The following is a 14,839-nucleotide window of genomic DNA, read 5'->3' on the forward strand; positions in this document are numbered from 1 at the left end:
ATGTTTGTTCCTGATGGCATGCCAAAGCTTTTGTAGTGTTTAGTAGTATCTTTCTGTATTGACAGTGGTTACCCAAGGCATAAAATCCTCCAACAATACTCCCTTTTGGTTCTAAAACACTGTTGCCATGACCTTCTTGGCTGACAGGGTTTGTTTGACCTTTTCTGGTGTTGGAGACGTTAGGTGGCACCATTGTTTAGACAGTTGCTTCATCTCGAGGGTACAGTGATGAACTGAGGTTTCATCACCCATTATGATGGTGTCCAAAAAATCATCTCCTTCATCTTCAAAACAGCACAACTTCTTCCGTGCGCTGCCTGTGGTGGTCTTCTGTCAGCTATTTGGGCACCCACTTGGCAGTGAACCTTTGCATTGCAGAAAAGTTCTTGTTACACCTTTAACAAAAATTTTTAAAATCCATACATTTTTTTTACTAAATTGGCGATGAATTTCCATAGGTGCCACCTTTTTTGCGGTCAAAATTCGTATGGAAGACTGAATTTTAGGACTGGAGGGATACGTGAGGGATAACTCCATGGAAACGGCTGCTATGCCAACAATGAGCGGTCAACAATGCTTCCAGTGGTCGAGAGTGGCATTGGAGGAAGCAAGGAACATGGTGGTGTAGGTGCTTACAGCTTCATGCAGCGATGAAATGACTTAGGAGACCTTACTTCTAAGTCAACCCTCATATTATTATGCCAACACTGAAATACACCCCTCACATGTTCCCAAAAGTGTTCTCAGGTTGCAATCAGCAGGGCCGCCTACAAACTTCTTATGGCCTGGGGTAGAGTTTGGGTGTGGAGCCCCCCTTTTCCCAGGAGAAATAGCCCCCTTAACTCTGTGGCCTCCCTCTGGGTGGCCCTGGCAATCAGTTTCCTCCATGAGCCCATTTACGACTATGTAAAACTGAAAGTTTGCATGAAAATATTCTAACGTCAGAACATAGGTTTCCGTGGCGATGGTTTGATCTCTGCCTTTCTTCAGGTTTTCTTCCACGTCAGCTTGTTTGTAGAAAACAGTTTCGACCTGAAGACGCTGGCAGGATAGCCAGCGAAACCGTTGTCTACAAACAAGCTGATGCGGAAGGATACCCTGAAGAAATGCAGAGATCAAAATATTCTAACATTAAGAATATTTTTTATGTTAGCAAGTTTCAGGCTGGGAACACCAGGTGTCATTAGCTCTGACTCCAGTGGATTAGAAAATCCTTCAAAAACTATGATCTTTTCTTAGATGGCATTGTTATTTCCTTCTTAATTTAAGAATCCTTTTTTTCCAGTGTAAATTTGAAAGTGTTTGGGGCTCACATGTCCTGAGAATTTTAAATGGTGAAGGTTTTTTTTCCTTCAAATTTTCCATACATTGAGTTTTTTTTCAGTGGTCATTTATATATGTCCTAAAGTGCTGCAAATTTCAGGCCACCTGATGATACCGAATCAACAGAGAATTATAATCTTAATCTTTCTTTTCACGATTCCCAGAAACTATTCACATTCATGCCCTTTAACCCAATATATACTGTTTTTTTACCCAGAATCATGTCATTAATAATAGTAATGATAATAATACATTTATGTCACCATTAGCAATACAGACACCTGCAAGGTCTAAAGTTATTAGTATAAAATTAACGTACAATTATATTCATACATGAAGATTGATATTACCAGGTTCTTAGGAATTCCCAAGATAATCATTTAAATATGATATATACATCATTATATCAGAGTCCATAGGGTTAATAAATACTAACAGAGACATGGAAAAAACAGGCACCCCTCCAGTGAGAAATGGGTGGTGGAATCCACGTGGAAATTATGGTGGAAATTAGGTGGAAATGTAACGTGGATACCACGTGTTTTTGGTCGTGGAATCAACGTGGAACCCACGTGGAAATTTGGTGGAAAAATTAAAACAGCAGTAGGTGCTGTCCTGAAACCATTAAAACCTCAACCACTCTATATCTAAATCAAATACCCAGCAGCTAATGTCCTTCCTTATACAATTCCAAACAAAATGCCACCACTGAATAAGCAGTAAATTTAAATTCTTCCCTAACCATGTGCAGATAGTTCTTCATGATGAAAGCAAATGTGCATTGCAATGCTTTGGTTCTTCTCATAAATTTTTAAACTAACAATATTTCATAGATGAGATAAAGGATCATCATAGCATAAAATATCCATAAAATATTTTGTAATAGCTTCCAGACATTTTGTAGGCTTCTGAATGTTCCCTTTTCTGATATCTACAAGATGTCTTGAGAAGATATTTTATAGATAATCATATTCAAACTGGACCCACAGGGAAAATTCAGGATAAATGACATGAATGTAATATTTCTGTATTAGATATGTTTATTTTTCAACTGACAGCCTGGAGCAGAAAATGATGGTATCCCCTATGAAAAAATTGTATAAACCTGTTTCAAATTTTTATACATTCTTATGCATTGCCATGGTAATGTATGAGAATGTTTCAGGGCAGCACCTACTGCTGTTTTAATTTTTCCACCAAATTTCCACGTGGGTTCCACGTTGATTCCACGACCAAAAACACGTGGTATCCACGTTACATTTCCACCTAATTTCCACGTGGGTTCCACGTGGATTCCACCGCCCATTTCTCACTAGTTACCCTCTAGGAAATTACCTTACAATGTATCCTCCAGATATTCATTAACAATGTAGTAGCATTTTTCAGCTAGGAGAAGTTTTAGTTTCTCTTTAAATATGGAAAGTGAGTTGCTATTTTTTATTTATATGGAAATTTTATTGTAAAAGATGGAGGAAGAGTGGTTGGGACCTTTAAGACAGAGAGGGCTGGAATACTGGTTGGAGTGGATATTATTTCTGGAATGGGTGAGGTGATCATGGTAGGTAGAATTTGTAAGAAATTGGGAAAGGTTTCCTTTAACAAAGCAGGCACATGCTAGGAAATACACAGAAGGAAGGTTGAGGATTTTGGATTTAGCGAAGAAAATTTTACCTGGAGTGCGAATAGGGACATGGTACATAGCTTTAATAGCTTGTTTTTGGGCTGAAAAAGCTTTTTTAGCCACAGATGAGTTCCCTAAAACAGAATGCCATAAGAAATATGAGGATGGAATTTAGCATAGTATACCATTTTTAAAGTATCCAATGAAACTAGGAAGCCACCTTCTGATCATATATATACCCACAGAGATTTATTGAGTACAACCTGTATGTGAGGAACCCAATCAAGGTCGTCAGAGACCAAGGTTGTTAGGACTCCAAGGAACTTTGTTGTTTACACATCAGAGGAGTGAGTGATTATGTCTATGTGAGGGATGAGGTCATTTTTCTAAGAGATTTTATGGAGGAATTGGAGGAAGATAGTTTCCTGATTGTTAACTGTCAGATTGTTCATATTACACCACTGATGCATTTCCATGATTGTAAGGTTAGTCAAGTCAGCTATATTTTGAGCACTATTGGCAGTAATGATGGTGGAGGTGTCATCAGCATAAAGAGTGGTTTTAGAATGAGACAAGTGAGTAGGGAGATCATTGATGAAGAGCAGGAAAAATATAGGACCAAGGAGGGATCCTTGAGGCACATGCCTTGTTGACTCCCCTTGATTAACATAAAGTAAAGCTGTGTGAGAAAAATTTGAAATTTCAAGCACTTTCATGCTTCCTGTTTTTCACGGCCGAGTAAGAGTGCCAAGCTGCATAAGTTACTTTCGGTAACACTAAGTTTTTGGCAGTATTGAATGGCAATTTTGATGGTAACCATTTTTCCTTCCAGTATTCCATTTCGGCACTTGTTTTTAATTTTTTGCTAAAAAACTTGCCCATTAGGGACACATCTTTAACTTCTTATGCATTTACTTTTAACGGCCATACCTTTTATAAGCCTATTTATAGATTTCAGTTTTTAAAAGTATATACCTCATGGAAGTGAAAGTATTTAGAATAGAATTTGAGTCTTCCTTAAAATTGTATACATTTTATTCTTATAGGATTATGTTTATACAGGTACTTACATAATAAAAGTGACCGAAGACATTTCTCAACTTCTTGATGAACAAAGTATTCTTGTGCAGACTTTGGTGTTTAGCCCGTATAAATATGCATTTGAAGAAAAAATTATGGAGTGGGAACAAAAGCTGAGGATTTCACAAGAAGTTCTGGATATTTGGCTTGACACTCAAAAGTAAGCTTCCACAAAATGGAATTCATTGTGAAATGCTTCTATGAATCATATAATATACAACGTATTTTGTTTAAGTCTAAAATATGAGGGTAGATAAGTTGATTCTAACGAAACAATAAGAAGTTTATTTAAGGGGTTAATTAAATTTTCCTTGTTTGTTATAATTGAACTCTAGCTTGAAAAATGTAGTTCACTCTTTCTCCATCTATTTTGAGCCTTCCAAATTCATAGTATGGTTCAGGAGCTATATGCATATGGAGTATGGTTTAAAAAAAGACATTTTTATGATGACTCATCATTTAATGTGTATCGATTCTTTCCAGTTGGACCTTATATAATAGTCGCTTTGGTTGCTTCAACACCTTGAGCATGGGTTTTATAATACTTTCCAATGAAAAGTGGCTTATAGTATGCCATGCATTATAATAATGGGAGTGACTTCATTTCTAGACCATAGAGCGAGGTTTTAATTCCTTCAATCATAATGTTTTATGGCCTCATAGTATCAAATATCTCGAAAACAACTCCGAGGCATCTTATGAGATATTATGGTCTCATATCCGTTAAGAACTCTCAAAAATGTATCTAAGTGGTCACATAGGTATGTGTCCAGAAAAATTACCCTCATTTGCTTCAGCTTACCTATTATTCTCTTCATTTTTCTAGGCACATAGTTGTCCACTCAGGTATATCTCTGAGGTGTCTATATATGCAAATGAGATCATAAAGGGTCCAGGGTTGTCTCTGAGGGTTATGTTATTTGAGTTAATTTTATTGCTTATCGATTGTCCTCTTTTGCAAATAATCAATTCAGATATGTGAAAGCATAAAAAATGTGGCCAACGTCTTGTTGGCCCATTTCACTGCTTAATCTTCTTTGGAAATGCAATCTGCAAAAATTCGTGAAATAATTTAACCTTGGTAGCTGAAGGGTACTTCTGTATTCAATCTATCGATCTAAAGATCTTGTCGACAGTTGAGTATTGATTCAGAAACTAAATAAAATTTAGGCTGAATGGCTCCATATTACCCATTGAATCACCTGTAATGATGGAATTTTTTCTCCTCTGAAAGCCAGAATTGAAGTCGCATCTCCTTGATGAATTTTTTGAACTCGGTATTTTTTTTCCAAAATTGAGGCCACATACAAATATAATACACCTATATATCCACAAAAATGTGGTTCAACTCTGATCAATTTCTCAATATTATATCCCCGATTTTATTAATAATTTCTGTTAAAGTCACTATTAGTGGGACATGCAGAAGTCGCAAATGCGATAACGCGAACTTTTGCGCGAATTTCGGGGTTTTCCCGCGAATACGCGAATTTCGTGTTAATAGCGATTTTCTCCAATTCATGGGCGATTTTCACGAACTCAGACGTGATTTTCATCATTTTTTTCTTCTGCTTATGCTTTTCCCACGAAATTTTTTTCCGAGGCGTATATTTAAGCCGTGGTTTTTTCACTGCATTGGCCGCTTTCCGACGCAACGAATTTCCGCGGGCCGCCGTTCACGCACAGCGACGTGAAATCCATAGAGCTGTCTCGTTTGAAAGCGGCCTGAATTTCATGGCGCCGCGCCGAGAACGGCGGCCGGCGAAAAGTCGTCGCGTCTGGAAGTAGCCTCAAGGTAGCACAGTGTGTGTTTCACGCAACAGACGGCACATCGCCGGGGCGGATTGAAATGGGTGCCTTGCTGACCGTCGACAACGCCGTGCCGTCAACTGCGCGATTCGACTCGTTTGATGTCATACTTTGAGACCAATGGTTATTTGAAAGCACGGTGCCTTGCATTTGACGACGGCCGGACTAGCAAAGCCGTCTCGTCTGAAAGCGGCAAAAAAGGCGGTGCGCCGTCTATGCCGTGGAATACACACGGAGCTACATTGAGGCAGCTTTCAGCCGAAACGATTTATCGCCGGCTGCCGTTCTCGGCAAAGAGCCGTGAAATTCAGTCCGCTTTCCGACGAGACGACTCTCTAGATTTCACGGCGGCCCGCGGAAATTCGTCGCGTCGGTGAGCGGCCAATGCAGAGAAAAAAATTCATGATTTCCACAAAGAAACACATTCAATGAAATAAGGCGACATGTTTGTCAGGAGGATGTCTAAACCGCGTTCACGCGATGTCTAAAAAGTAGCCAGAATGCCATGGGAATCTGCTGGTTGACTCATTCAAATTACTGGAGGGTTCAAACTATCCTAATGCACACACTTTCTACAGAGAGCTAACCCTTTCGCTACTAATGACGAAAATATGCGACAAGACGTTTCTTGACCCGGGAGACGCGAAAAGGGGCGAATTTTCGACGGAGATTTTTCTACGCAGGAGAACGAATGCCGAAAATACACATTTCCTTACTCTCCCCCTTTTATGACGGTCGCGGGTTCATGAAGTCTTAGTTTAGGGACCTAACTAGTGGGACTTAGGCCGCACTCTCGAAATCTGGGAGCAGGTATCCAGACCCCTCGTCTTATATTACCCCTCTTTGTGGTAAGGGACCACAGTCATACATTTGTTCATTCAGTTAGTATGCGAAATAAATATATTCTTCTTTCTGAAAAACTATAAACTAAGAATGGCGAAAAGAGGGGGACCAACCACCCTCGGAGTCCAAGATAATGCGAAGTCCCACTAGGAAGGATCGAGAAAGGTTGGTGTTGAGAGTGTGTGACTATCCACAAGACCTTTCTTAACAAATGTCCAACATAAATGCTCCATACAGAGGGGACCGAAGAGTATCATGGGGCCCAGTCCTCAATTCATGCTAAGGAGAGAACTCCACCATCTCGAAATAGTTAAGGAAGTTATAAATGAGTCTCCAGAATATTTATAAGAGTACTTTTTTTTTTTTTTGTCGATAAAACCACTTATTACATTCAAAAAACATGACACCCTCTAAAGCAGCTGCTGTAAAGTCAATACCTATGCAGATGGCTAAAAAGGCATCAACCAAACTTAGTTCTTTAATGGTAGAAGACCTAAGCAGAAAAATAGGTATTTGAAAAGATCTCAGTTTTTGATCCCCAAGAAGTTTTGACTACAGATGTGAACCCTGACTTAAAGACAAAAAATTCATGGCCTCGAATCAATGGAGACAGAGAAGTCGATGTTGGGGTTGGGAGAATGACAGAAATTACTATAAAAGCAAAATTCCCGCGGTTCAGTGGATATAATTAAAGCAATCCAGGAGCTCAAATTGTCTGAGACATCGGTAGCATCTAAGTTCCTTTAAGCAATTTGGATCACCTCTGCAAATATGGACTCAGAAAGATTTTTTTCCTGCTATAGCACTGTGTTAACAGATAAGAGAACAAATCTAAAAGAAGACAACTTATGATCGCAATAGCAATATTTCATTTGAAATTACAGACATTCAAAAGTAATTTCTCTTCTATGTAAGCTGGATATATGGATATGAGAACGATAAAATATGTAAAATAGGTGAATTTTAGTCAATACTCCACGTATGTATTTGCTTAAATTATCCCTGGTCAATAATATCTTAAATTTTGGGCAATGGGTGGACCAGTGAAAGCATGGCTCTCAATCAACATCAATTATTTTGATGTTAAAATAACACTGATTTCAGGGAAAAATAACATCGCTTTTTTTAAATATAGCACCACTTTTGGCTATAAAATAACCCCACCTTTTGCATGTCCCTACCAGTGGGTATCTCAAAATCCACTTTCTACAAAAATCATTAAATTCAAAAACTTAATATAAATCAGTCTCAAATGCCATTGAGGACTTGTCTGAAACTTCATTTAAAGTGAATTTAATATCTATCTTTGGCAATACATATTTTCAAATTGAGTTTTTATTGACCACACAAAGCTTATTTGTTCAAGTGTTCAAGCAAATGTTTGTTACTTCAAACCATTGCTAAAAAGGCATGGAGCTGATAATTTGAAAGCATTCTATAGTAAGATTGTGTTTGAAGCAAACTTCATTTGAATGCATAGGTGATTATTGAATTTTTAAAGTTCTAATTCATCTGCCCTTGTAACCTATTTTTAAGAAAAGATAGTGATGTTATTTAATGGCTGCACACTCACAGGTATTCGTGTTCATGATTATTCCATTGAAAATTAAGTTGTTTTTGAGTCTAATCTCTAAAACTGATTGTATACTGAGGTGTTTCCTATCAAATTTATTTACAGCAAGTGGCTCTACTTGCAACCTATATTTTCAAGTATGGACATTGCCAGACAGCTTCCCAATGAGAGTAAAAAATATGCTCTTATGGATCGAACTTGGCGTCGTATAATGAAAAATGTTAATGAGCAACCAAAGGTGAAAATTTTCTCTAATACTTGTATTCCTTATTTGAAAGTCTTTATGTATTATGTAATATTTTTGTTGGGAAATGCATTGATTTGCATTTGTTGTGTGGGTACAGATAATGACAGTTTGTCCAGACCTTCGTCTACTTGAGCTGCTTAAGGATTGTTCCAACCTTTTGGACCTGGTACAGAAAGGACTTTCTGAATATTTGGAAACTAAGAGAATGTGCTTTCCAAGGTTTTATTTTCTCAGTGATGATGAGCTTCTTGATATTTTGTCCCAAGCCCAGCATCCTACTACTGTCCAACCTCATCTCAGAAAATGCTTTGAAAATATTTACAAGGTATTCACTTGAATTAATACTATTGTTACAGTGCACAATTTTCATTTTGTCTATTAAATAATAACTGTAACAGTAAGTTATAGGAAACTTTCAGTAATTAAATATAAGCATTAAGAGATGACTCAGATTTTAAATACTTATTATCTTTTAATACAGCTAAAATTTGGGGAAAATCTTCTTATAACTCACATGATATCTGGTGAAGGAGAGCAAGTGGAATTCACCAGCACTCTTTATCCTGAGGGGCATGTTGAGGATTGGCTATCAGAGGTTTGTCTGCCAATTTTTTTCCACACATGGATTTTGCAGAGTTTTCTGGTTGAAGAGTTTTGAATTTCAAGTTTCCTTTTGCATCAACCCATTTTCTCTTGGACAGTGTTCTGATTATATTTTATAGAGCTTTATTAAGGTTCACTGAAGGTCATTGGATATTAAGTCTCTTCAGGTTACATACTGGCATGATAGGTATTTTACTGTTATTTTTGCCAAAAAATGATAATGGAATTTAAGCCCCCATTGTATGTCTAAAACTTTTTGGCCTTCTCATAGCTTAATTTTCGTTGTTTGAGAAAGAAGTTGGGGTAATGTGCTAATAATGATGCTGTTTATAGGTTGAGTCATGCATGAAGACTACCATTCAGGGTATCATGAAGGAGGCATTAATTGATATTAGAAATAAAAAGAGAAATGATTGGGTCTTATCATGGCCTGGACAGGTTGTGATTGCTGGAAGTCAGACATTTTGGACAGCCAGAGTGGAAGCAGGTTTAATCCAGAAGAAACTTGTGAAATATTACAAAACACTTCTGCGACAGGTTTGTATCCTATGATCCTCTCTTCTCTGTTTCAGGTTTATGCTTATAGGCAGAAAATTAAAGATGCTATCCTCAACTACAGGTGATGGCAGGATGGTTGATGGCCTTCCATCACCAAATTATGGTATCTTTTCAGGCTTTTTGTGTCATTTAAATAGCCTGCCTAAAACACGGAAAGAACTATGCCATATTGGACTGCAATTGATTTTTATCCTCGACTGTTTATTCGACAAAAAAAACTTGCTTGCTTATCTTGCAACTAATTCCTATATCTTGTGGTTGACCCACAATTTACCCCCTAGGGGAAGTTCTTGGTGGCTTTAAACTTAGTTTCAAGTTTATTCATATATTTTCTTATATAAAGCCATCAAGTCAGTGTAAATAGGTAGTGGAAAACATGTTAAAACTTGGCTGTAAACATTAGAACATTCCTTATGCAGAGGTGGCTTGAGGTCAACCTTTTACTAATCTATGCTAATACATACATTAGATTTTGGTCCCTCGAATGTACTGAGATCATCACAGAAGCAAAGTTTTTTTTTTAATGTCATCTTGGCATGGATGCATTCTCTTTTGGTCACACCATTCTAGTAATTACATTGCACCACCCTGTACTGATAAATTTACCTTCTCTGATGTCGCCCATCAGTATGTTGCTTTGGACACTCTTTTATGCCCTCATTAGCCCTTATACTTTCCATATTTCTCTGGATGTAGTTTTTGAAATGTTTTGTTCTGCAATTTGTATCCCTATGTATTTATAGTCATCACAGTATCCTATTAATGACCTCCTACCGAAATAAGATCCTGCAGTATTCGTTCCATGCACATAATGTTTTATAGTTCATCAATTCTCTAATCTCTATCATTTACTCCACGTTTCAAATTACCACAATGAAAGTCTAATTTAACCCACTTTTTGCCTGATTCTGATGATATTTAAGTACGTTGCTCCTATGGTTGTCTTTAGTAATCCAATGAGGTGTTTCGGTAACTTGGTCATAATATAATGTTCAATTTTTATGAGTAACCTTGATCAGGGGCGCCGACTTATAAAAAATATTGGGGGGGCCCATATCGGAGGTCTTTCCCCGGGAAGAGGTTAAATCCAAAGTGTGTCGCAGCACCGAAACACTACCATGATTCACACCACTTGATTCAGTTAACCTGCTTAACCTTATAATTATTTGTTTCAACACACATTGTTGAATTTATTTTAAAAGGTAACTATCGTCAAACATGGGAAATAAAAATTAACAATATATTTTTGTGATTTCACAAAGCATAATATAACTTAATTATTTTCTTGAATTATTGAGGGGGCTCCGCCCCCCCAAACGAATCTTTGAGGGGGCTCGGGCCCCCTCAAGCCCCATGGAGTCGGCGCCACTGACCTTGATAGAAAGGATGAATCTTCAATGAAAGCATATTTTTGGATGAAAGAAAGTGAAAATAATCTATACAATACCACTTCCTGTTTACTGTTATAATACTTGCAAGTAATTTACTGACAGCAGGTGTTCATTTTGAATTTCCGTTTCGTAGCGTCATAAAAATAAACTAATAAGTGGATTAAGTTTTTACAAGTTTGAAAAACATATTTTGACAGTTCGACAGCAAAAAGGAGTGAGTATTTCCTTCAAGACCCTCATGCGCTCAGAATGGTGCAGTATATGGCTACAGCAGGCGGAAATGGATTAAGTATTTTTCCCCTCTGAATTATATGCCAATTTGCCACAGGTTTAACTATAGGGGGGAAAATTATATTTAAGAGCAAAGCGAAGCTATTTTGCATGGAAAAGAAAGGAATTAATGAGTAGTATAGCTTAATAAAACTCTGGACTCAAGTACCTTTAAATTTTCTAGCTGGATGGTCTTCGAAATCTTGTTAAGGGAAAGCTTACCAAAGTTGAGAGACAAGTGCTGTCAGCTCTCATCACCATTGAAGTTCACTCCAGGGATGTGGTGATTGACTTACTGGAGAAAGGTAGTGTGGATACCAGTGATTTCACCTGGTTTAGCCAATTGAGGTGAGTCAGAAATAATTTTTCAGTTGTGAAATTTGTGAAAATATTCCTTTGCAGGTTTTCACTTGTCTAATTACTGCTTAAAAATGAAGGAATTTTTTTCAGTTTCCTGTGTTTTTGTTTACTCTCAACTTGGTCTTAAGATTAGTGTGATGGCTTTTTTGGTACCAATTTATTTCCTATTCAAGATTACTGGGATAATCGGGTCGCTTGCAAGTGTATTGGGATTCAAGTAGGTACTCATGTCAAGTTTTACTGCACAAGAATGAGGAGGGGAGTATGTTGAATTAATACTTTTGATAAATAGAAATTGAAGATTTGACCTTGATTTTTATGACAAATATTCATAAATTTAATTTAGCATAGGACTCACCAAGTAATTTAACAATCACCAGGTATATCAATTTTTAAAAAATCACGATAGTTGCACCACTGGGTCAATATATACCTCAATTCAACACACATTTACTCATAGGTTTTCAGTTATTGGCAAAAATTTTGAATGAGTGTATATTTATCTTAAACTAAATGCGTGACAATTGTTTTGTGGAAAAATTATGCAAATTATGCAATTATTTTCACAATTTTGTCCAGAAAACCTGGAAAGGCATGCAAAAATGAGATACATCCAGGATTGTAGACTACTAAATTTTACAAATTCACTCTTTATATTTAAGTAATTGACCCTGGATTCAGTGAATAATCACCCTCATCATGTATCCGAGAACTAGGAATCTGTTCATCCTATTATTGTTTTTGGAATTACTTCACTGAAAAGGAGATGATCTGAAACAAAGGGCAGAATAGGGGGAAAGGAAGGGTAAAGATTAGAGATGGGTCGAATGGCAGATTTCTCGAACTCGAATACGAATTCGAATATTAAATCACCGCTCGAATATTCGAATACCTCGAATATTAGACGAAGAATGCGGGAATGTTTGACTCGGTTGCCTATGCAGCAGGAAACACAAGATTTTGGGGAGTAATTTTGATTTCCTTTAAAGGATTCGAACAGGAATTTAGCTGATTAATGGGATATTTTAATTTTATGGATTGATTCAACTAACATCTCTTTCAAATATTGTAAGGGGACAGACCTCGCGAAAAATGATTTTATGCCGTTTCGGCATTTACACTACTACGATGGATTTCTGTCTGATGTATACATTCTTATCTACCAAACGCCATTTCAGCGGCACGCCCATTTGATACTCGGCTTCATCCAACTTCTTATTTTCAACAGGTGTAGCTCGCTTTACCCCCACTCCTGCTGTCAAGTGCTAGCGACCGGATTTTCTTCAATTATTTTCAGTCCATCTTTGGAAGTTCTCACGAGATGAGCAGATGAATTCGAATTGCTATCAGGGAGAAACCAAATATCCTGAGAAAATATCCCTTCGTCTGTGACTGTAACAGTAGAGATTTATAGCACAACTCATAAATGGTAACTTGATATATGTTTTCGAAAAAAATACCGCATCAACTTCCGAGAAGCTCTGCTGCTTATATCGAGTCTCGCCAGAATGCTAACAATAATGAATTCTGCTGGTTTTTCCGGGTATTCTTCCGCGTTTATCCATTCGTAGGACGATATTTCGCCAACGTTCCAGTTGGCGAAAATTTAAGAATACCCGGAAAAACCAGCAGAATTCATCATAATCTCCGCGGAAGCCTACTTGGAAAAATGCTAACAATAAGTCTCCGTCCTATTTTGACATTTATTTCCTCGCGTAAAATGCTTAAATAAAGTCAGAAATGCGTCGCGTTTGGTCTTATTCTTTTTTAAATTACGCGCACATTACTAATATTTCAATCCAATAGTGGTGTAATATCAATTGCCGAAAGTCATTGTTAGAGACCTTTTGGGCTAATTGGTGATTCATGGAGCAATTGACCTCCAGAAACTGGGAACTTTGAAGCAGCTAGGCTGAAAAAGGTCAATGGGTGAGAAAAGGGGGGGGGGGCGAAACAAGTTTCTATTGTTCTGGTGTAACTTGATATTTTTTTCGAAGCTAAGGTCTTCGTAATATGATCCCTGCGCGAGCTGGGACCTTTTTTTATTTTAGAGAAGAGGAAAGCCTCAGAGGGGGGACTAGTGCTGAATGGAGGGGGATAGCGGATCTTGGGAAATGCGCTAATGTAACTATCCCAAGGTTCTCATGCAGCAGTTGACCTCCAGAAATGGGGAACTTCGAATCAGGTAGGCAGAAAAAAGGTCAGCGTAGGAGAAAGAGGGAAGGGTGAAACACGATTCTATTACTCTCCTGTAACTTGATATTTTCTTTTGAAGCTTTTCATTTATGGCCTTCGTAATACGAACCCTGCGCGAGCTAGGACCTTTTCACCTTTTGTTTGATTTCGGAGAGGAGGAAAGCGTCGGAGGCCGAGGGATGATGGATGGAGGGGGTAGCGGATTTTGGGAATTGTGCTACCTAGTTACTATCCCACGGCACTGAGGTTCTCCTGGTGGAGGAAACCGGGGATTTTCGGATTTTTTCACCCAATCATTTTCGGTTCCCCACGTCGAACTCTTTTCACCGCTCTAATCGAATTTGATGTAGTTCGTCAACTTGCCTGTAACGGCGATCCATGCACTGAACGACTAGAGTTCTGTACAATTTTCCGAGTCAACCACCAACGACAGTGTCCGACAGTGTACGGCGCGAAATTCAAAGTATTCGAAGTATTCGAGAGCGTACTTTTAGGATAATTATTAGAGACCTCGAATATCGAATACTTTCTAGTATTCAAGGTATTCGAGTATCCGCGGATACTATTCGTACATCTCTAGTAAAGATGTACTATAATGAGGATGCTGTCTCGGTTATTCAAAAGATTTTAAATTTCAACTTCTCTCTTGAATCTAATTTGCAGCAGTAATTGCATAAATGTAAGGTATTCATTTGGAAAAGACACCAGTGGCTGTTACATGTTAAGTGCTAAATCAAATTACTTTAATCCTCTTTGCTCTGTTTTAAGCACATATTATTTTTTCTCCTCTAAATATTCTATTCTCATCTCACAAAAACTTCTTCCCATGTGCCCTTTGAAGAACATTGCAATCGCTTTACTTCAAATGAATATATATATTCATTTGAACTATACTATATTTGAAGTATACTTCACGTCAATCTATTTGCTCTATCGGACCTTATATTTTAATATGTATCAGCTTT

General features: G+C 37.7%; 1 protein-coding gene across 1 annotated transcript in view; it reads left to right on the forward strand.

The window, feature by feature from the left end:
* Positions 1-14,839, forward strand: part of LOC124162510 (dynein axonemal heavy chain 1-like) — a 94,065-nt gene that overhangs the window by 56,462 nt on the left and 22,764 nt on the right. The window contains exons 14-19 of the mRNA XM_046539076.1: positions 4,007-4,184; positions 8,355-8,487; positions 8,594-8,821; positions 8,978-9,091; positions 9,433-9,636; positions 11,503-11,666. Coding sequence (XP_046395032.1) covers positions 4,007-4,184; positions 8,355-8,487; positions 8,594-8,821; positions 8,978-9,091; positions 9,433-9,636; positions 11,503-11,666 — 1,021 coding nt within the window. The remainder of the gene's footprint in view (positions 1-4,006; positions 4,185-8,354; positions 8,488-8,593; positions 8,822-8,977; positions 9,092-9,432; positions 9,637-11,502; positions 11,667-14,839) is intronic.

Source organism: Ischnura elegans, chromosome 7, assembly GCF_921293095.1.
Source record: "Ischnura elegans chromosome 7, ioIscEleg1.1, whole genome shotgun sequence".
NCBI classification, from domain to species: Eukaryota; Metazoa; Arthropoda; class Insecta; order Odonata; family Coenagrionidae; genus Ischnura; species Ischnura elegans.